The following is a 23036-nucleotide window of genomic DNA, read 5'->3' on the forward strand; positions in this document are numbered from 1 at the left end:
GTTTGCATATAACGTTGGACACATGCTCATCCTACTGAAGTGAATCAGCTCAAATGTCTTGCTGTTTGCTCTCCCGTCCAGCAGGGGGCGGTGTCTGTAGAAGTGCCTCCGGGAGCTCCCCAGGAGAGGAGCAGTGCTGTGGTAGACATGGAAGCACTGGAGGCCGGCGAGCTCAGGACCAGGTGACTCTCTGTCCCATCGTCTGTCTCTCTCTCTCAAACTCTCTCTCGCTCTCTCACTTTCTTGATATGCTTTGCTCTCTCTCTCTCTATTATGTTCTCTCTTTATTTCTCTCCCTTGTTCTCGCTCTCTGTGTCCATGCATGGTTAGCCTGTTTCCAGATCTGTTTGTGCTCTTGCCAACCATTGCTGTCAGTGTCAAGCCAAACAGTCTGCCAGTCTTCATATATATCGACAACCAATCAGTGACCTCTCATAGATACGGTTTCATAGTGAACATTGAGAATACCGTGATGCCAGACTGTTTGGCATGAAGGAGTGTCAGAATGACTACATTGTGTGTGTGTGTGTTGCAGGCTGGTGGAGGTGGAGCAGAGCGTGGTTCAGCTAAGTGAGAGTCTGGCTGAAGAGAGGACCAGGAGGGAAGCAGCCGAGGAAGCTCTGGGACTGGCTGAGGACAGAGCCAAGAGGTGACACACACACACTAATGCAGGGTTGAGACATGCCTAGGGAAGGGTTCTGGTCTGAGGAGGAGGATACCATGTATTCTGTAGTACTGGGATAGGTAAAGATTTTTCCACAACTGGACACACACACACACACACAGCTATTCTCACACTATGTGTGGGTGCCTGTCTGTTTGAGTTACCATGCCAACTCATTGTCATGCCAAACAGCAGCCTGGCCTCACAGCATTCTCAACGTTCACTACAGCCTTCAATGTCAACACCATCACTGACATTAGGGGAGACGGCAGGAAATGTAGCTAATAAACTTTAATTTGACTATTGATAACATACACACTCTGTCTCTGTCTCTCACACTCTATCATGCTACCCAAACCGACCGCATGTGCGAGCGTTGCAAAATAATAATGTTATTCAATCATTGCACCCACACTGCTCGCGCGCGCCAAAGAGCGTCTGCGTTGCCAGGCACTAAAATAGAAGTTGCTTCTATTTGTGACACTGAACGCAATGCAAGTCCTGCCTCTCCCATCTCCTCATTGGCTTTTAGAAGCATATACCCACATGGGTGATTGAAATATGAACAGAGGTCGGTCGGTTGGTTGTGGTAATACATCTTATTATGAAAGTTAGTTGCCAATCGCCATATAAAGTCCAAAGAAGAAAAAGCCTGGAATGAGGATAGATGACTAGAAACGATTCGGTTGACCGTTTTATGTGTGGATTAATTGTCGGAGTAGAGGACCTAGTGCATTTCAGGTAAAATAACAACTCAATGTTTATATCCCAGGACAAATTAGCTAGCAACAGAAAGCTAACTAAATAGGACAAATTAGCTAGTAACTGCTAGCTAGATAAATTGCCATAAATGTTTAATGCTTTTCGACCTGTCCCCAAATTAATATAATTGGTTCAGAGTTTGTTTTGATATTTCAACCTGTGTATCGTGATCGTGTGGAGGGACAAAATCGATGGCGCATGTGCCCGGTTTGGGCATGGTGTAATACACACGCACAAATTCACTTAGAGGCTATTCTCATTGACAAATATTTAAGGAGAGGCAGCATGACAAGATTTCAATTGACATAATATGTACATCAACTTTTCAATTTACGTTACAAGCTTGCCTTACCTCTCGTTGAGACTGGCAACGTGATATTCTTGCTCTGCGGCTCCAAATTTACTGTAAATATCAGTATGGCAGTAGCCACTGACTAGCCAGTAAGCTTTGAAACTATTCAACAATGCGAGCAACTTTTCCTCTAAAATATATTAACTACGCTCTTGAATAATGCAACCAAACTGTATCACACTCTTGAATAATGCAACCAAACCGTATCACACTTGAATAATGCAACCAAACTGTATTACACTCTTGAATAATGCAACCAAACCGTATCACACTCTTGAATAATGCAACCAAACTGTATTACACTCTTGAATAATGCAACCAAACTGTATTACACTCTTGAATAATGCAACCAAACTGTATTACACTCTTGAATAATGCAACCAAACTGTATTACACTCTTGAATAATGCAACCAAACTGTATCACACTCTTGAATAATGCAACCAAACTGTATCACACTCTTGAATAATGCAACCAAACTGTATCACACTCTTGAATAATGCAACCAAACCGTATTACACTCTAGAATAATGCAACCAAACCGTATCACACTCTTGAATAATGCAACCAAACTGTATCACACTCTTGAATAATGCAACCAAACTGTATCACACTCTTGAATAATGCAACCAAACCGTATCACACTCTAGAATAATGCAACCAAACCGTATCACACTCTTGAATAATGCAACCAAACTGTATTACACTCTTGAATAATGCAACCAAACTGTATTACACTCTTGAATAATGCAACCAAACTGTATCACACTCTTGAATAATGCAACCAAACTGTATCACACTCTTGAATAATGCAACCAAACTGTATCACACTCTTGAATAATGCAACCAAACCGTATCACACTCTAGAATAATGCAACCAAACTGTATCACACTCTTGAATAATGCAACCAAACTGTATCACACTCTTGAATAATGCAACCAAACCGTATCACACTCTTGAATAATGCAACCAAACTGTATCACACTCTTGAATAATGCAACCAAACTGTATCACACTCTTGAATAATGCAACCAAACCGTATCACACTCTAGAATAATGCAACCAAACTGTATCACACTCTTGAATAATGCAACCAAACTGTATCACACTCTTGAATAATGCAACCAAACCGTATCACACTCTTGAATAATGCAACCAAACTGTATCACACTCTTGAATAATGCAACCAAACCGTATCACACTCTTGAATAATGCAACCAAACCGTATCACACTCTTGAATAATGCAACCAAACCGTATCACACTCTTGAATAATGCAACCAAACTGTATTACACTCTTGAATAATGCAACCAAACTGTATCACACTCTAGAATAATGCAACCAAACTGTATCACACTCTAGAATAATGCAACCAAACTGTATCACACTCTTGAATAATGCAACCAAACCGTATCACACTCTAGAATAATGCAACCAAACTGTATCACACTCTTGAATAATGCAACCAAACTGTATCACACTCTAGAATAATGCAACCAAACTGTATCACACTCTAGAATAATGCAACCAAACCGTATCACACTCTTGAATAATGCAACCAAACTGTATCACACTCTTGAATAATGCAACCAAACCGTATCACACTTGAATAATGCAACCAAACCGTATCACACTCTTGAATAATGCAACCAAACTGTATCACACTCTTGAATAATGCAACCAAACCGTATCACACTTGAATAATGCAACCAAACCTTATTACACTCTTGAATAATGCAACCAAACTGTATTACACTCTTGAATAATGCAACCAAACCGTATCACACTCTTGAATAATGCAACCAAACTGTATCACACTCTAGAATAATGCAACCAAACCTTATCACACTCTTGAATAATGCAACCAAACCGTATCACACTCTTGAATAATGCAACCAAACCTTATTACACTCTTGAATAATGCAACCAAACCGTATCACACTCTTGAATAATGCAACCAAACCTTATCACACTCTTGAATAATGCAACCAAACTGTATCACACTCTTGAATAATGCAACCAAACCGTATCACACTTGAATAATGCAACCAAACCGTATCACACTCTTGAATAATGCAACCAAACTGTATTACACTCTTGAATAATGCAACCAAACTGTATCACACTCTTGAATAATGCAACCAAACTGTATTACACTCTTGAATAATGCAACCAAACCGTATCACACTCTAGAATAATGCAGCCAAACCGTATCACACTCTTGAATAATGCAACCAAACCGTATCACTCTTGAATAATGCAACCAAACCGTATCACACTTGAATAATGCAACCAAACTGTATCACACTCTTGAATAATGCAACCAAACCGTATCACACTTGAATAATGCAACCAAACTGTATCACACTCTTGAATAATGCAACCAAACCGTATCACACTCTTGAATAATGCAACCAAACCGTATCACTCTTGAATAATGCAACCAAACTGTATCACACTTGAATAATGCAACCAAACCGTATCACACTCTTGAATAATGCAACCAAACCGTATCACTCTTGAATAATGCAACCAAACTGTATCACACTCTTGAATAATGCAACCAAACCGTATCACACTCTTGAATAATGCAACCAAACTGTATCACACTCTTGAATAATGCAACCAAACTGTATCACACTCTTGAATAATGCAACCAAACCGTATCACACTCTTGAATAATGCAACCAAACTGTATTACACTCTTGAATAATGCAACCAAACTGTATCACACTCTTGAATAATGCAACCAAACCGTATCACACTTGAATAATGCAACCAAACCGTATCACTCTTGAATAATGCAACCAAACTGTATTACACTCTTGAATAATGCAACCAAACTGTATCACACTCTTGAATAATGCAACCAAACCGTATCACACTCTTGAATAATGCAACCAAACCGTATCACACTTGAATAATGCAACCAAACTGTATTACACTCTAGAATAATGCAACAATTCACAAGCATGTGCAGACAATTAAAGCTTTTTTTTCTCGTTCTTACGCGTATTAACTAAACTTAGCTTGCAAGATGTAGCTTGCAATGGGGAGCAGGTAGCCCAGCGTTTAAGGGCGTTGTGCAGGTAACCAAGCGTTTGCTGGTTCGAATCCCAGAGCCGACTAGGTGAAAGAAATCTGCTAGTGTGCCCTTAACCCTAATTGCTCATGTAAGTCGTTCTGGATAAAAAAAAAGTTGTCTAAAATGTAAGACAATAATACAGCTAGTCAGCTATGCTAGCTAGTAACGTTAGCATATCAAACGTTAACGTTTACCCCTCTCATACGAAAAGTATAGTTTCAGCATATTAAAGTCACCTTTGAACAAACCAGGCTTCATTTTATCAATATCGTGGAGGTTATTATATGTGGTAAATGCAACATTGCGACTGAGTACTTTGATAAATCTCCTAGTGAGTTAATCAGCTCCTTGCCTGGATGTTGGCTCAGAGCAGCCAAGGGAGGAAAAACACTGTTGAGCATCACTTTCTTAAATATACAGCGATCATTTCAGAATGTAGCAGGCTGTTACTGCAGTTTCAGGTGAAAACTCAATAAACTATACATTGAAAATGCTGTTTACACTGTCCTGCTTAGAGGGGTGCAGCTGTGGGGTGAGTGCTGTGCGTGAACTCCGGAGGTATCGTTTGAGACGTGAGAAATACTTAACTTTACATTACAGTAATGTCTCTCGAGAATCAATACCTCTCGAGAATCAATACCTCTCGAGAATCAATACCTCTCAAGAATCTCTAGAAATTCTCCTTAATTCTGGTGAATAAGAATAGACCCTTAGCTCCTACTCTCGAGAATCTTTCAAAATGATTCTTAATTCTCATCAATGAGAATAGACCCTTAGCTCCTACTCTCGAGAATCTTTCAAAATGATTCTTAATTCTCATCAATGAGAATAGACCCTTTATCTTTGGCACATGTTCCTACTTTCTGACACAGGTGCTTTTTAAATAGACCGGTCAGTAGTTGTTATGCTGGTAACGGTTCATGATGATTTGATGATGATGTGAATGGTTGTCACTGTGGTAGTTTTTCTTGTTGTTGCAGAAGCACATGAATAAAGTCATTTGATGCTGTATGTGGATACTATGAAAGTCAACTGTGTGATCGGGTGTATTCATTCCACCGATGAATTGAATTCACACACACACATAGTAGTAAAGGCGTCTCTTTCCTCTCCAGCGTTGACTCCAGTCCATCCAGGACGACCCAGAGAGACTTCAGCATCCAGCTGGATACAGAGGAGGAGTGGGAGGCCCTCATCCTCAACCCCAACGAACCCCTGGTCACACGCAAGGTCAGTGTTATTCACAAAACTTAAATTAGTCGATGTCCGCAATCCTGTGGAAAGTTATTTGGCATAATTTTAAAAATCCCCATTCAAATCGGTCTGTTTAAGCCAGGGATGTCTGTTTCTTTGCATGGGCTGCATCTCAATCCAATTCATTTTTATTTTTTTTGACACCGTGGCCCGTCGGTGTAACTGCTAAACTGCTTGCTGTACACTGTTTTGTGTGATTATACACATGGATTGGATTGTGGGTTTACTAACGTGTTAGTTCTAGGTTGACGTTAACCTTAATATGGTGACAATAATGAAGGCTGAGTAGCGGTTTGGCTTGGAGACGTTTTTTGTTGTTGCACCTGGTCACAGACCACTGTTATGCACTGAAGTCCACAAGCGAAGGGAAAAGGTGAGAGGAGGAGAGCCTGTAGATGCCAGAAGGAAAGTGTTTGATGCTGTATGTGGATACTATGAAAGTGAACTGTGTGATCGGGTGTATTCATTCCACCGATTCTGTTTCAAAACGTTTCTTAATAAATGGAAGCAAATATGGGCCTCCTGAGTGGCGCAGTGGTCTAAGGTACTGCATCGCTGTGCCACTAGAGATTCTGGGTTCGAGTCCAGGCTCTGTCTCAGTGGTCTAAGGTACTGCATCGCAGTGCTAGCTGTGCCACTAGAGATTCTGGGTTCGAGTCCAGGCTCTGTCTCAGTGGTCTAAGGTACTGCATCGCAGTGATAGCTGTGCCACTAGAGATTCTGGGTTCGAGTCCAGGCTCTGTCTCAGTGGTCTAAGGTACTGCATCGCAGTGCTAGCTGTGCCACTAGAGATTCTGGGTTCGAGTCCAGGCTCTGTCTCAGTGGTCTAAGGTACTGCATCGCAGTGCTAGCTGTGCCACTAGAGATTCTGGGTTCGAGTCCAGGCTCTGTCTCAGTGGTCTAAGGTACTGCATCGCAGTGCTAGCTGTGCCACTAGAGATTCTGGGTTCGAGTCCAGGCTCTGTCTCAGTGGTCTAAGGTACTGCATCGCAGGGCTAGCTGTGCCACTAGAGATTCTGGGTTCGAGTCCAGGCTCTGTCTCAGTGGTCTAAGGTACTGCATCGCAGTGCTAGCTGTGCCACTAGAGATTCTGGGTTCGAGTCCAGGCTCTGTCTCAGTGGTCTAAGGTACTGCATCGCTGTGCCACTAGAGATTCTGGGTTCGAGTCCAGGCTCTGTCTCAGTGGTCTAAGGTACTGCATCGCAGTGCTAGCTGTGCCACTAGAGATTCTGGGTTCGAGTCCAGGCTCTGTCTCAGTGGTCTAAGGTACTGCATCGCAGTGCTAGCTGTGCCACTAGAGATTCTGGGTTTGAGTCCAGGCTCTGTCTCAGTGGTCTAAGGTACTGCATCGCAGGGCTAGCTGTGCCACTAGAGATTCTTGGTTCGAGTCCAGGCTCTGTCTCAGTGGTCTAAGGTACTGCATCGCAGTGCTAGCTGTGCCACTAGAGATTCTGGGTTCGAGTCCAGGCTCTGTCTCAGTGGTCTAAGGTACTGCATCGCAGTGATAGCTGTGCCACTAGAGATTCTGGGTTCGAGTCCAGGCTCTGTCTCAGCCGACCGCGACCGGGAAACCCATGGGGCGGCACACAGCATCGTCCGGGTTAGGGGAGGGTTTGGCCGGCAGGGATCGACCTTCGCCTCTCCTGAGTCCATACGGGAGTTGCAGCGATGAGACAGGACTGTAACTACCAATTGGAAACCACGAAATTGGGGAGAAAACGGTAAAAAAAAAGAAAAGGAAGAAAATAAAATGGAAGCAAATGAAATAGGGAGAGTCTTTGTCCAAAGAAAATGTAGTTTTCCATTTTGCAACTGTTTGGACTAATGATTACAGCCCAGATCGGCTAAACGCAGGCAGGTGTGTTCAAGGCTGCATGTACACTGTTCAAGGCTGCTGTACACTGTTTTGTGTGATTATATGCAGCCTGTCTGTCATTTTACCAAAATGTGTCTCTCGACCTGTGCAACTACGTTATAAACTTTCATTTGTAGGCTAGGAGGGTGTAGCAACATCATGATACGTATACGGCAAAGTTGAGTATCTTGTAGGAGCCTAAACCTATGGATGTTACATTGAGCTGGGTGACTAGAATATGAATGACATCATCCATTATGATGTAATAGAAATAAGGCCATGCACCAAAAAACAAACATCCTCCCTAATCTTAAACGGCACCGGCCGCCACCGATGCAGAACTACCTGGTCCCAGATCTGTTTGTGCTCTTGTCAGCACCCCTGGAGAAAGGCAGAAATCATGTTGGGGCTGGTTTAGATATTGAATTCAACAAATGTAAAAAGAATCAAGCTGAAAGGTGTGTTTTTTGACATGTGCATCCTCATTCTACTATGTGCTCTGGCCAACTCCATTACTGTCATTGCAAGGCAAACGTGTTTGGCATGACAAGGAGTTGACATGATGGCACAAGCAGACTGGCACTCAGGCTAGGACTGTTCTTCTTGACTCACCAATCATCAATCACATGATGATGATGACCAATGGTAACCAATATGATTACCAATGCCTGTTTGACGAATGACTCTCCTCCCCTCCCCACATCCATACCCTCTCCTAACCAGGTGAAAGGCGGGATGCTGGCCTGCAGGCGCTGGCTTCGGGGGCGGAGCCTGTACTGCTCCAAGCTGCTGACATCACGGGCCCGCTCGCGCTACCTCTTCCTTGGCTACCTGCTGATTCTGCACGTGGCTGTCCTCATGTGCCTCACCGGCGCCCTCTAGTGCTGTGGGGTGAAAACAATCACAAATTGCAGATAGAAATATAATTTATAGAGCAGACTGAGGCACGTTTCCTCCATGACAAAGACGGTTTGTTCTGCGCAATGTTTTTCTATGTAGTTCACTTGACGCTGGGGGTGTTAACATTGCAGATACAAATGTCATGTGTAGACAAGACACCATGGCCCGTTTCCTCCACGACAAAGAGGAATGTCTGTTCTACTCCATTTCGAGGTAGTTAACCATGTCTTTTTCCCCTGGAATGTTATTCCACCTTTCAGAATAAGCTGCAGGTTTTTGTCTAGTATCCAGAGTTTTCATAAGAGTGAGGGCTTTTGGGGTGTGTCTCAAGTCTTGTAGCTTCTTCGCCTCGCCTCCTTCCCTTGGTTCTCACTGGTCTGAAAAGAAAATGGACAGCTGAAAGTGGGTCCTTTGGTTAGATCCTACCTTCTTGTTTTCACCCATTTTTTTGTCAGATCAGTGCAGACGGAGGCGAGAGGAAGAAGACTGTTATTGACTATTAAGACTCAGCTTTTGGAGTGTCTCAGGAGAAAGTGCCGTTTCAATCCTGTCTGTTATGTGTTAAAGCCTGAGACGGAACAGAAAGCCATATCCATTCTACATGAACGCTAGCCTAAGACGTGCGTACGTACGTACGTGTGTGTGTGTGTTTGAAACACATTTGTGTGCGCAGGTGTGTGTGTTCATTTGCACGTGTACAAGAAATAAACACTAGTCCACTGTAACCTCATTTAGATTCCCCTTGGAGAACAAAGACTGGTGTAAGTCTAAGATGATTCATCAACAACATGATGGAACTGCCCCACTCAGACTGATGCTGATGTCTGGCAAGACACAGATACGGTATTTCAGGAGAGAAGGGTGGAAAAAGCCAATAGTACTATTTCTGCAAAGATGCCTATGTAATTGCACTGCTGCTCAACCCTTCTCCCCAATACCAAACCCACTGTGTGCTCAACCTGGCACGACCAGGCCATGGCACAATGTTCCCTTTGGCACCCCCTGGTGTCTCCTGGGTAATAACTGTCTCGTGGTGGCCTTGGCACAATTCTAAGGTCTATTCTATAGCTGCTGCATTCAAAGCTATGCACTAAAACTCCCAATTGTATGCATCTCATTTCACATCAGGGGGTGTTTTTTTTCCCTTCTCTCCTTCAGCAAAGATATTCAACATAATGTAGGGCCAGGAGTTTTATCTGACCACGTGTCCTGATAAGGAAATACTGATCTGGACCCTATTAAAATGATCTAACTGGCCCCTAGTAATAGGATCTAACTGGACCCTAGTAATAGGATCTAACTGGACCCTAGTAATAGGATCTAACTGGACCCTAGTAATAGGATCTAACTGGACCCTAGTAATAGGATCTAACTGGACCCTAGTAATAGGATCTAACTGGACCCTAGTAATAGGATCTAACTGGCCCCTAGTAATAGGATCTAACTGGCCACTAGTAATAGGATCTAACTGGACCCTAGTAATAGGATCTAACTGGACCCTAGTAATAGGATCTAACTGGACCCTAGTAATAGGATCTACTGGACCCTAGTAATAGGATCTAACTGGACCCTAGTAATAGGATCTAACTGGACCCTAGTAATAGGATCTAACTGGCCCCTAGTAATAGGATCTAACTGGCCACTAGTAATAGGATCTAACTGGACCCTAGTAATAGGATCTAACTGGACCCTAGTAATAGGATCTAACTGGACCCTAGTAATAGGATCTACTGGACCCTAGTAATAGGATCTAACTGGACCCTAGTAATAGGATCTAACTGGACCCTAGTAATAGGATCTATCTGGCCCCTAGTAATAGGATCTAACTGGACCCTAGTAATAGGATCTAACTGGACCCTAGTAATAGGATCTATCTGGCCCCTAGTAATAGGATCTAACTGGAACCTAAAGGTTTTACCTTGTCAGATCACATGGTCTGAAGAATATCCTCCTACCCCGTTTGTGAGCATGTACCCTGGTAAGTGTGTAAGTAAGATGTTGTATTTAAGGGTGGAGTGTAAAAGGGTGCGAGTGTGCACCCTTGAAAGTCTACTGTGTGTATTTATGTATCTGTATTTGTTGCTCTGTGCCCCCCAATGCTCTGTTGTTCACTGTACATTTCTACTTCATCTGTTGATTGATTACATGCTGATTTAATCACTTGATTGATAGTGCAGGGTGGCAATTCACAAAGCAGGAGACAATATGTCAGCCATCTTACTTTGAGACAATTTGGGATATAATTCGTATTTCTCTGGTTCGTATCTCATCTGTTTCAAGTTTAGAATGGGAAGTACTGAGAGAATGTCATACTTATAACAAGTGTGTTTTACCTCTGCACTAGGAAATATGAAGCCTGAGTGACAAGCTGTTTGTTTGTGCCATCATGCCAACTCTTTCTCACTCATTGTTATACCAAACACGTTTGGCTTGACAATGAGCAATGGAGTTGGCCAGAACACAAACAGATTTGGGACCAGGATAGGAAATCTGGTGTTTCAGAATATTTACGGTAGTTAGCCAGCTGAGCTAAAAACATTGCTCCTGCTTTGTGGGATACCACCATAGAGAATGATAGAGGCCTCTAGTGGCCAAAAGGCTGAATTAGCATGGGCAGCGCCATTGAGGGCTTCCACCATTTTAATGTAGTCAACTGGGTTGGACTTCCAACTTCATTGGCTGATCCCTCCTGGTGACCCTGTTGGAGTCATGTCCAACCGGGTCATTAGGAGGGATCAGCTAATTGTGAAGAAGAAGATTGACTACTTCAATGGCACTGCCCATGCTGTCAGACGCTGTAATGGCACAGATACAAAGATAATGGATACCACCCTGTTCTAACGTTGGTGTTGTGGTCCTGATGGTCTGTATATATGTTGTGATTGAGGAAAGGATGACAAAATACATCTATTTATAAGAGGAAATGCTACTGAGTGAAACCGAATTGTCATATTTTCTAAATAGGCTCTATTTTTTAGAAGTCAAATCGTTTGGACAGCAATTACTATCCTATCCAGGCATTAATGGGTTCAATACCTTGAGGTTGACTTTCACGAAGAAAGGAATTTTAATAAATCTGTTTGAAAAACACGACTCAAGTTACCTGTTTTTGATGTGTGTGGACGTGAAGTCCCCACAGAAATAGTAAACGAACAACAAAGATTTCACCAACTGGGGACATTTTGTTTGTCCCCACAAGGGCAAATGCTATTTCTAGGGGGTTTAGGGTTAAGGTTAGAATTAGTGGTAGGGTTAGGGAAAATAGGATTTTGAATGGGACTGAATTCTTTGGCCCCACAAGCTTAGTTATACAAGACTGCTGCATTCAAAGCTATGCACTAAAACTCCCAATTGTATGCATCTCATTTCACATCAGGGGGTGTTTTTTTTCCCTTCTCTCCTTCAGCAAAGATATTCAACATAATGTAGGGCCAGGAGTTTTATCTGACCACGTGTCCTGATAAGGAAATACTGATCTGGACCCTAGTAATATGATCTAACTGGGCCCTAGTAATATGATCTAACTGGCCCCTAGTAATAGGATCTATCTGCACCCTAGTAATATGATCTAACTGGCCCCTAGTAATAGGATCTAACTGGCCCCTAGTAATAGGATCTAACTGGCCCCTAGTAATAGGATCTAACTGGCCCCTAGTAATAAGATCTATCTGGACCCTAGTAATAGGATCTATCTGGACCCTAGTAATAGGATTTATCTGGACCCTAGTAATAGGATCTATCTGGACCCTAGTAATAGGGTCTATCTGGACCCTAGTAATAGGATATAACTGGACCCTAGTAATAGGGTCTATCTGGACCCTAGTAATAGGATATAACTGGACCCTAGTAATAGGGTCTATCTGGACCCTAGTAATAGGATATAACTGGACCCTAGTAATAGGGTCTATCTGGACCCTAGTAATAGGGTCTATCTGGACCCTAGTAATAGGGTCTATCTGGACCCTAGTAATAGGGTCTATCTGGACCCTAGTAATAGGATATAACTGGACCCTAGTAATAGGGTCTATCTGGACCCTAGTAATAGGGTCTATCTGGACCCTAGTAATAGGGTCTATCTGGACCCTAGTAATAGGGTCTATCTGGACCCTAGTAATAGGGTCTATCTGGACCCTAGTAATAGGGTCTATCTGGACCCTAGTAATAGGGTCTATCTGGACCCTAGTAATAGGGTCTATCTGGACCCTAGTAATAGGGTCTATCTGGACCCTAGTAATAGGATATAACTGGACCCTAGTAATAGGATATAACTGGACCCTAGTAATAGGATATAACTGGACCCTAGTAATAGGGTCTATCTGGACCCTAGTAATAGGATATAACTGGAACCTAGACTTTGTCCTGGTCAAGTTGCATGGTCAGAAAAACCTACTAGCTGTTTCATATTTAGCATGGAGAATGTCATACTAATAACAAGTGTGTTTATTACCGCTCTGCACTAGGAAATATGTAGCCTGAGTGACGGTCTGTGCCATCATGCCAACTCCTTAACATTTGTTTGGCTTGAGAAGGAACAATGGAATTGCCCAGAGCACAAAACCAGTGGAAGCAGAATAGCCCCAAAACATATTGATCCACCACCATTTCTTTACAGTAGGGGGTTATTTTCTGTTTATGCATCTTTCTTTCAACACCAAATCCACCACTGGTGTGCGTGAACAAAGAGATTTATTTCATGTCATACAAGAGCGTTTGCTGACAGGGATTTTGCTAAACGGCATTGGTACTTGGACTGGAACCGGAGTTACGGTCAGATAACATTAAAATCTATCTCCTTGGCCACGCAAACCGGTGGTGGGTATGGTGTTGAAATAAGGAAGCTGTGCCGCTCCCTCCCAGGTATGAAGTCAGTGGCATTCATGAGACCACATACAACAGCATCATGAAGTGACACTGACATCAGTAAGGACCTGTACTCCAACAACATTCTATATGGTGGTACCACCATGTACCCTGGTCTCCAGCACCATTAAAATCAAGGTAAATGGCTGGGAACAGGCCTACGATACACACACACACACGGGGGGGCACAGGACCTGACATTTGAGCTATTTCTTATGATTACAAAACTACATGAAAGAATGAAACTGAAGAAAGGACATGTAAAATAGAGAGAACTTTCAAACATATGGAACGCTGCTCTCTAAACCTCCCCCTCGTGTAGATGATTGACCCCCCCTGAGAATAAGTGCTCAGTCTGGGTCGGTGGATCCATCTTTTCCTCCCTGTCCACCTTCCAGCGAATGTGGATCAGTAAGGATGAATACAAGGAGGCTAGAGCTTCCATCGTCCACAGGAAGTGCTTCTAACCACCATTCCCTGCACCCCTGTATCCCACTCCAACCAGCATATGACCCCACCATCCTCCTGATAGAGGGGGTCATTTTGCTGAAGGTGTGAAGTTTCCCCTAGCTACAGATCTAGGATCAGCTTCCCCTTCCCCAATCGTAAGTGCAAAACTGACCCAAGATCAGTGTCTAGGGGCACACCCTACCCCTTAATACACCGTCCCATGACCTTCCACTCTAGTGACCTCTTGACACCCACCGTCTTAAAAACACACTCTTTGGCCACAAATACGAGTATAAGACGAGTCAACAACATTATTTGGACATGAGTTAATAGAAAATGAACTTTTAAAAGTGAGATTTTGACTGGGCAGTTATTTAAAAAGGTCCAACATTCAGATTTGTAAAGCTTTCTTTATTGATGAACAGACTGGGATTCTCAGTGTTACACACAAATCATTCATCATTTGATTTTATTTCTATTACTGTACTAAAGTTGTTCTAAATCACATTTGACACAATGAGATATAATACCTTATAAGCCCTTGAAACAGTCAGAAAAAAGATACATCTCCTGCTAAAATGTAATGCTTGTCACACCCTGACCTTAGAGAGCTTTTTATGTCTCTATTTTGGTTTGGTCAGGGTGTGATTTGGGTGGGCATTCTATGTTCTATTTTCTATGTTTTGGTATTTCTTTGTTTTGGCCTGGTATGGTTCTCAATCAGGGACAGCTGTCTATCGGGAACCATACTTAGGTAGCCCTTTTCCCTCCTTTCTGTGTGGGAAGTTAACTTTGTTTATTGTTTTTGTTGGCGTCACCTGAATAAAGGAATATGTACGCTCATGTCCACTTCCTTTGACGGCTGTGACAATACTAAAATGTAATACCATAATTCAACTGTGAATTAATTGGAAAGAACATTAAAGTCAACTTTAAAACATTTCTAAATGATCTATGACAGTGAGTTGATGACATAAAAGCTAACATTCAGTTTAATTTAATTACACATTTTTTTCAGAACGATAATACAAAATTAAACAGAAAATAGACAGAGAAATTGCCATGCAAAAGCTAGCATCTGGCACATTTTTACTGTGACTGCCTCTCCACCTCAGGTTTTTACTTGCCATACCAGAGGAAGAGGGGCACACCGTTGTTGCCAGAATTCAGACTTTTTTCAATGAAGACCAAGCCGGCCTCCTCATAAGGACCGTCTGCCTTGGGGTTGGATGTAATGGTCAAGGCCTTGATAGGGAGAGATCCATCTTTCTTGAGCCAGACAAACACTGGCCGACCGGATGTTCCCTCGTTGAGGTTAACATTCACCACGGAGAAACCACGCTGCTGTAGGCTGAAATCCTGCTCATGGTTGATGGAGACATTCACCCTGGTGACCCCGCAGCCCTGATCAGTGGATTGACGATACCAGAGGAAGATCCAGCTTCCTCCAGCACCTCTATTGAGATCTTCATCCATCCGGATGTAGCCCTTGTTGAAAAGGTTGATGTCTTCTTGGAATGAGGTGGTGGCAGCAACGTCACAGATGTAGGTCTCACTCTCTCTCTTCACCCAGAGGTTGATGTGATCTCCTGAGTTACCGCGGTTCAGATCACATGGTAGCCTTTCCCAGCCGTATTTGAATTGAGCGGCCTCTGCATTCACATTAGTGGTGAGTAGCAGATCTACAATGGGAATGTCATACTTAGGGCTTGCACCACTAAAGTACCACAGATGGATGACATTTCCCTTTGCTCCAGAGTTGATGTTTTCTGGGAGCTCAGTGTACCCTGCACTCCTTGGGCCATCTTTCATTCCATCATTGAATGAGAACTGGACTCTGGTGATGGGTTCTTCATTGCCCTTTTTGTACCACATGTAAACTCTGGTGGTGGATGAATTGCCTTGGTTGAGGTTTACATCCATCATGTGAAAGCCTTGGCCACAAAGCTGTTCTTCCTTTTTAGAGTCAATGGAGATTTCAATTTCTGTGATGTATTTAGAAGCCATTTTATGTAGTTGGAGACAAGCGTCTGTAAAGTACGAATACATAGTGGCATTGGTCAACACCTCATATGATGCAAGAAACAACACTAAACACACCAAAGACCAGGACATTTGATGAGTATAAAGTATGAAAAAATTAACGGCTAGCATTGTCTCCAGCTGTTCTAAAGGGGAAACATGGCTTGTCAAAATGATAACTTCAAGGATGCACGAAAAATGCCCTGAACAGATACTAAAACAGAAACATGGGCTCGGCTGAGTCTAATTAATAATTATACAAATATATTAATTTATAAGTTAACTGAAAAAGAAAAAGAACCACTACAACACATAATCACATAAACCAGGAGCGGTAACAACGCCCCCTAGAGGACAGCATTGACCACATATTTGTTTTGCTCCTCAGCTTTACATCAATTATGATCTAAATTGAAGACTATGATTCTTTGATCATCTGAATCAGGTGTTATGGTGCTAGTGGAGCAAGTGTGCATCCCATGTATCCCACCACCACCTAACACACAGACATACTCATATTCACATCAGGACCCTTAATTGCAAGTAATTTCGTTACCAGTGATGTTGTGCTCTTCCTCTGTTCTGGAGTGTCTTCTCTGGGAGAAAGTGTCTTCTCTGGGAGAAAGTGTACACATCAAAGAGCTGAGTGTCTCTTTTATACAGTTTGTCCAGTTAAGGTGGCAAATTATTAACCTATCAGAGTTCTACAGAATAAATATTACTAGGAACTGTATCTTTTCTCCTCTACAGACCACACCCCTCCTCTAGTCATGTCTCAACCTGTCCATCCAGTACCCAGTTCATTATTAAGGTGTAAAATTATTAACCTATCAGAGTTCTACAGAATACATATTACTAGGAACTGTATCTTTCCTCCTCCACAGACCACACCCCTCCTCTAGTAATGTGTCAACCTGTCCATCCAGTACCCAGTTCATGTCTCCTTCTGACCCTGACCTGAACGTTGGAATCCATAGAGGTGAAACTGCCACCTCAGTTTGCGATTTACAACAAAGACGTTAATTCAAACAACAAAGACGAAATAAAATTGGAGAGTATGTACTATGATGTATTTATTTTATTTAGATATACATCTTCTTTTAGATGGTAGATCTCATTTAATATTGCAGAGAGATTGTGGCTTCTATCAATGTAATTATCTGCACCATTTCCAATACCCCATATATATATGTTTATTGTATTTTCTGACTTTATTATTTTCCCCTAAGCCTACCACCCCACTCCAAATTGGAGTAAACTAATGGACAACTCTACTTCCAGCTTATACATAATATAAACATTTTACATGAGTTATCTTTTTGTCCCACCATTAAGCTACTCAAAACTCCTCTCATCTATCTCTGAAGACCATCACATTTTCATTTCTATTTGCCATATATTTTTCAACTGTGCTGTGATGTTTGATGAAGGTTATGAACCTTTCCATTCTCATAGTTTCTACAGATTATCTTTAATGTACAAACATTTTGCTAAAAGTATGTATTATTATATTATTGATTGATTGACTATGACTTTTAAATCAACCAGCAGTGATATTTGCAGAGTTAACTCCAGGTAAATGTTGCAAACCTTCAGCCATTCCTGAACTTGTGACCAAAAACAAGCTACATATGGGCAGTACCAAAAATAAGTTATATTATGATTGTCTCTACGCAGCAAATTCTGCAGAGCTGGGATGGTTGTATTCCCCATATATATATATAACACTCTACTGTTTGCAATAATTTTGTATAATCATTTAAATTGAAAAACTCAAAGTGTTTAATCCAGCGTCATTTTATGTATCAGTTCATAAACCATGTTCCATGGAATCGGTACACCCCAGACAACTTTTTTAGATGAGACAAAATACATAATGTTATCCAATGTTTGATTACAAACTTACAGTGCCTTGCGAAAGTATTCGGCCCCCTTGAACTTAGACCTTTTGCCACATTTCAGGCTTCAAACATAAAGATATAAAACTGTATTTTTTTGTGAAGAATCGACAACAAGTGGGACACAATCATGAAGTGGAACAACATTTATTGGATATGTCAAACTTTTTTAACAAATCAAAAACTGAAAAATTGGGCGTGCAAAATTATTCAGCCCCCTTAAGTTAATACTTTGTAGCGCCACCTTTTGCTGCGATTACAGCTGTAAGTCGCTTGGGGTATGTCTCTATCAGTTTTGCACATCGAGAGACTGACATTTTTTCCCATTCCTCCTTGCAAAACAGCTCGAGCTCAGTGAGGTTGGATGGAGAGCATTTGTGAACAGCAGTTTTCAGTTCTTTCCACAGATTCTCGATTGGATTCAGGTCTGGACTTTGACTTGGCCATTCTAACACCTGGATATGTTTATTTTTGAACCATTCCATTGTAGATTTTGCTTTATGTTTTGGATCATTGTCTTGTTGGAAGACAAATCTCCGTCCCAGTCTCAGGTCTTTTGCAGACTCCATCAGGTTTTCTTCCAGAATGGTCCTGTATTTGGCTCCATCCATCTTCCCATCAATTTTAACCATCTTCCCTGTCCCTGCTGAAGAAAAGCAGGCCCAAACCATGATGCTGCCACCACCATGTTTGACAGTGGGGATGGTGTGTTCAGCTGTGTTGCTTTTACGCCAAACATAACGTTTTGCATTGTTGCCAAAAAGTTCAATTTTGGTTTCATCTGACCAGAGCACCTTCTTCCACATGTTTGGTGTGTCTCCCAGGTGGCTTGTGGCAAACTTTAATCGACACTTTTTATGGATATCTTAAGAAATGGCTTTCTTCTTGCCACTCTTCCATAAAGGCCAGATTTGTGCAATATACAACTGATTGTTGTCCTATGGACAGAGTCTCCCACCTCAGCTGTAGATCTCTGCAGTTCATCCAGAGTGATCATGGGCCTCTTGGTTGCATCTCTGATCAGTCTTCTCCTTGTATGAGCTGAAAGTTTAGAGGGACGGCCAGGTCTTGGTAGATTTGCAGTGGTCTGATACTCCTTCCATTTCAATATTATCGCTTGCACAGTGCTCCTTGGGATGTTTAAAGCTTGGGAAATCTTTTTGTATCCAAATCCGGCTTTAAACTTCTTCACAACAGTATATCGGACCTGCCTGGTGTGTTCCTTGTTCTTCATGATGCTCTCTGCGCTTTTAACGGACCTCTGAGACTATCACAGTGCAGGTGCATTTATACGGAGACTTGATTACACACAGGTGGATTGTATTTATCATCATTAGTCATTTAGGTCAACATTGGATCATTCAGAGATCCTCACTGAACTTCTGGAGAGAGTTTGCTGCACTGAAAGTAAAGGGGCTGAATAATTTTGCACGCCCAATTTTTCAGTTTTTGATTTGTTAAAAAAGTTTGAAATATCCAATAAATGTCGTTCCACTTCATGATTGTGTCCCACTTGTTGTTGATTCTTCACAAAAAAATACAGTTTTATATCTTTATGTTTGAAGCCTGAAATGTGGCAAAAGGTCGCAAAGTTCAAGGGGGCCGAATACTTTCGCAAGGCACTGTATCTGGTTCGGATCCCGGCAAATAAATGAATGTGTTTGTTCAGGAGAGATTGCTCCTTTAACGGACAAATATGACAAAACATGTCTTTGAAAATTAACACTTACAGGAAATGCCCTCACTATCTTTCATTACTCAATATTTGAGATTAAGATAAAGTTGCAAGGACATCTGCTAGGACCCCCCCCCCCCCCCCCCCCCCCCCCCCACTAAACAATTATTTATATTATTACACATTAAAGGGGTAAAACACAAATATTAGGCCTACTGTTGGCCTACAAATCTTTAAATAAATACATTGTTCCATATGCTTTGGATTTAGTCTTTCTGTTATCTACTATGCCTACTAATCATTCATATGATCCAGTACAATACGGTTTTCTACTTGCATTTGAATGCAAAAATCAATATCAGGCTTTCATCTGAATTCATGCCCTACTGTTTAATGACATGGTGTGTGTGTGGGTGATTGCATTTATCTTTCATGTACGTGACAAGGCCAGTCAGCCAGGTCTGGTTCGCTGGAACTGCACAATTCATTTGAATCTAAACCAACAATTCTACAGTTATTGATTAGTGATTCAAAGGAACCTTCTTTTGTTATGTGAAATTCCCTTCTGTGTAATTCCAAAGAATGTCTGTGTTTTACAACAGTAATATTGTGACATGATATCTTTGGCCTCCTGGGTTGTTGACGCTGATCCTCAGTCATTTGAACGTGTTAATGTCATGTGTTTACATATAAATAAATCTTTCAAATCCAAACAAACCTGATTTCATGACCTACTGAAAAGTGAAAACAAGATGAATGCCAACAAATCCAGATTCTTCCCCTCTCTCTATGACCAGTCCAACGCATGCGGGGATATTTGGACCTCCATTTTGCAGGACCATAATCATTGCAATGCGCAGCAGAAGCAGCAGCAGCCTGTTAGAGACACGGAGCGGTGGCCTGACACGGGCATCCTACTGGTGAACAACTACCAACCTCTGGAGGTGTTTAGTCCTCCGACCGGTATCCATGTAGCCAGGAGGAGCGAAATGGACGAAGTCAACGAGCTGGCTATCCTGATGATGGAGTTGGAGTTGGGAGAGCAGATGGGAGAGCCTTTAGATCACGGGAGATGTAAAATACAGTGCTATTTTTTTCATATGACAATCTGACTTCCAACGCGCTGTTTCGTGTTGTAGACCTAGTAGGTCTATGTGACAGACAGACAGTTTGGGGCGTCTGATGCTGTTGTCTATTACAATGTTAGACCTCTATGGAAAATTAGTGCCAACACTTTTATAAATTGATTGATTCTCTTTCCCTCCCATTATAGATTACTTCCTAAACAACCTTCATACATCTGTCATCCAACAACTGAGAAGAGAAGGATTCAAATCAGGGAAAAAACTATAATGATTGTATCAGAATTACCTTGACTAACAACTATTTATGTTCATAAATAAATAATATATTAAAGTCACAAACCACATTCTTCATCAAACAGCCAATCTGTCATCCCTTTTATTGAGTTAATCTGCAAAGATTCAGATCACATAATCTGCCATCCTGTTTCTCTCTTCAGACTGATGTATCAGCATTCACATGTGAAAAGTGTTCATTTCATCACAAAACTGGTCAGCATCTACAGAACAGACAGAAAGGGTTTCATTTTACAATACTGCAGCTACATGGTAACATAACCGTCCATCCTCAACCATGAGTGTTGTCAGTCCATCAGCAAAAGAGATGCTGGAAACAGAAAAGCAACAGAGTTCTGGTTTGCAGTTACAGTAAGAGAGAGTATTCCTCTCCTATTTACACTCAGACACACTGGATGGGCTGGAAAACCAGACTTGAGCTTAAAGGAAAATGTGTTCATAAGAAGAGCCTGAGATCAAAGTCAATATTGTCAATGAGGAGACCAAGGCGCAGCGTTGTAAGAACAAACACTGAACAAAACTAACCATGAAGCTAATATGGCTAGTGCAGACAGGCAACTAAACATAGACTAAGACCCCATAAACTACCTAAATATGGTCCCCAATCAGAGACAACAATAAACAGCTGCCTCTGATTGAGGACCAATCTAGGTAACCACAGACATATAAACACCTAGACTTACAAAAACCCCTAGACATACAAAACCCCCTAGACAATTCAAAACTAAACAAACCACCCTCGTCACACCCTGACCTAACCAAAATAATAAAGAAAACAAAGATAACTAAGGTCAGGACGTGACAAATATTCAGACCACCTAGTCTGGACGTGACAAATATTCAGACCAAAAATTAAATATGACATTATAATGTGAAATTGAATGAAACAACGTATGTTGATGCTAATATGATGTACAATATTCCATATGTTTCTATATGATAACAATAGCGTAATATATATGCCATATACTTTTTTTTTAACAGTTTCACTAATTAATTTGAATTAACTTAATCATTATGACACACCCCTCACTACTGTCATTGGTTGCACTAATTGCACTGTGTGTCTACATAACCTGGTTCAAGTATTCATGACATTATCCTGAGAAAGGCACAGTGATGCTGAAACTTGGTAAGTACCCATTATATTGTTGGGAGATTATACATGGACTTTGCAACTTTATTTATTTTGATAGTTAATAGTTTATTGGCCATTAGTCAGCACCTCCACACAAACTATTATTCTGGGTGTGCGTCAGCTCATGTTTTTTTATATACAGTTAGGTCCAATATTATTGCCACGCTCGATAAAGATGAGAAAAATATACTGTATAAAATAAATACTACAAATACTGAACCTCTCATCTCCCCCTGTGTAGATACTTGCTCCCAGTGAGTGTACTCTGTGGTCTCCCTGTCCACCTTCTTGCAGATGTATATCAGTAAGGATGAATACACAGAGACTGGATCCTCCATCGTCCACAGGAAGTGCTTCTAAACACCATTCCCTCCACCAACGCATCCCATTCTAACCAACAGATGACCCCCCCCCCCCCCCCCCCCCATCCTCCTGAACACACTGTCTGGGGTGAAGTTTCCCCTAGGTACAGATTTAGGATCAGCTTCCCCTTCCCCAATCATGAGTGCAAAACTGACCAAAGATCAGTGTCTAGGGTCAACATCACCCTACTCCTTAACACATCGACCCATTTCCTTCCACTCTTGTGACCTTTGACACCCACCATTTTACAGCCCCTCTCTTTGGCCACAAATACTAGTATAAGATGAGTCAACAACATTATTTGCACATGAGTTAATAGAAAATGAACTTTTAAAAGTGAGATTTTCACTGGGCAGTTATTTAAAAAGGTACAACAAGA

At 41.7% G+C, this 23036-nt stretch overlaps 2 protein-coding genes across 6 annotated transcripts in view; one reads left to right on the forward strand and one right to left on the reverse strand.

Moving 5' to 3' along the window:
• The window catches only part of LOC110506186 (uncharacterized), a 59012-nt gene extending 47052 nt beyond the window's left edge, over nucleotides 1-11960 (forward strand). For all 5 annotated transcript variants that reach the window (XM_090222894.1, XM_090222896.1, XM_090222892.1 and 2 more), the window contains 4 exons: nucleotides 82-182; nucleotides 536-649; nucleotides 5979-6093; nucleotides 8696-11960. In XM_090222894.1, coding sequence (XP_090079020.1) covers nucleotides 82-182; nucleotides 536-649; nucleotides 5979-6093; nucleotides 8696-8854 — 489 coding nt within the window. In that variant the 3' untranslated portion in view covers nucleotides 8855-11960. The remainder of the gene's footprint in view (nucleotides 1-81; nucleotides 183-535; nucleotides 650-5978; nucleotides 6094-8695) is intronic.
• Nucleotides 11961-14572: 2612 nt separating this feature from the next.
• LOC110506917 (uncharacterized) lies at nucleotides 14573-16946 on the reverse strand. Its single transcript, XM_021586787.3, has 2 exons — nucleotides 16761-16946; nucleotides 14573-16212 (listed from the first exon to the last, which is right to left on the reverse strand). Exons 1-2 carry the CDS (start codon nucleotides 16837-16839, stop codon nucleotides 15302-15304), a joined length of 990 nt encoding a protein of 329 aa, XP_021442462.3. The 5' UTR covers nucleotides 16840-16946; the 3' UTR covers nucleotides 14573-15301.
• Between the last annotated feature and the right edge of the window lie 6090 nt (nucleotides 16947-23036).

The sequence above is a fragment of the Oncorhynchus mykiss genome, chromosome 26 (assembly GCF_057628025.1).
Source record: "Oncorhynchus mykiss isolate SJ-2025 chromosome 26, ASM5762802v1, whole genome shotgun sequence".
In the NCBI taxonomy this organism is placed as follows: Eukaryota; Metazoa; Chordata; class Actinopteri; order Salmoniformes; family Salmonidae; genus Oncorhynchus; species Oncorhynchus mykiss.

What these genes read in the sequence shown, in the direction of transcription:
- LOC110506917 (XM_021586787.3), bottom strand. Translation starts at nt 16,839, where the DNA reads ATGTGTACACTTTCTCCCAGAGAAGACACTTTCTCCCAGAGAAGACAC. An exon ending in GGAAGAGCACAACATCACTG is followed by an intron (nt 16,213 to 16,760) that starts GTAACGAAATTA and finishes CGTACTTTACAG; the next exon opens with ACGCTTGTCTCCAACTACAT.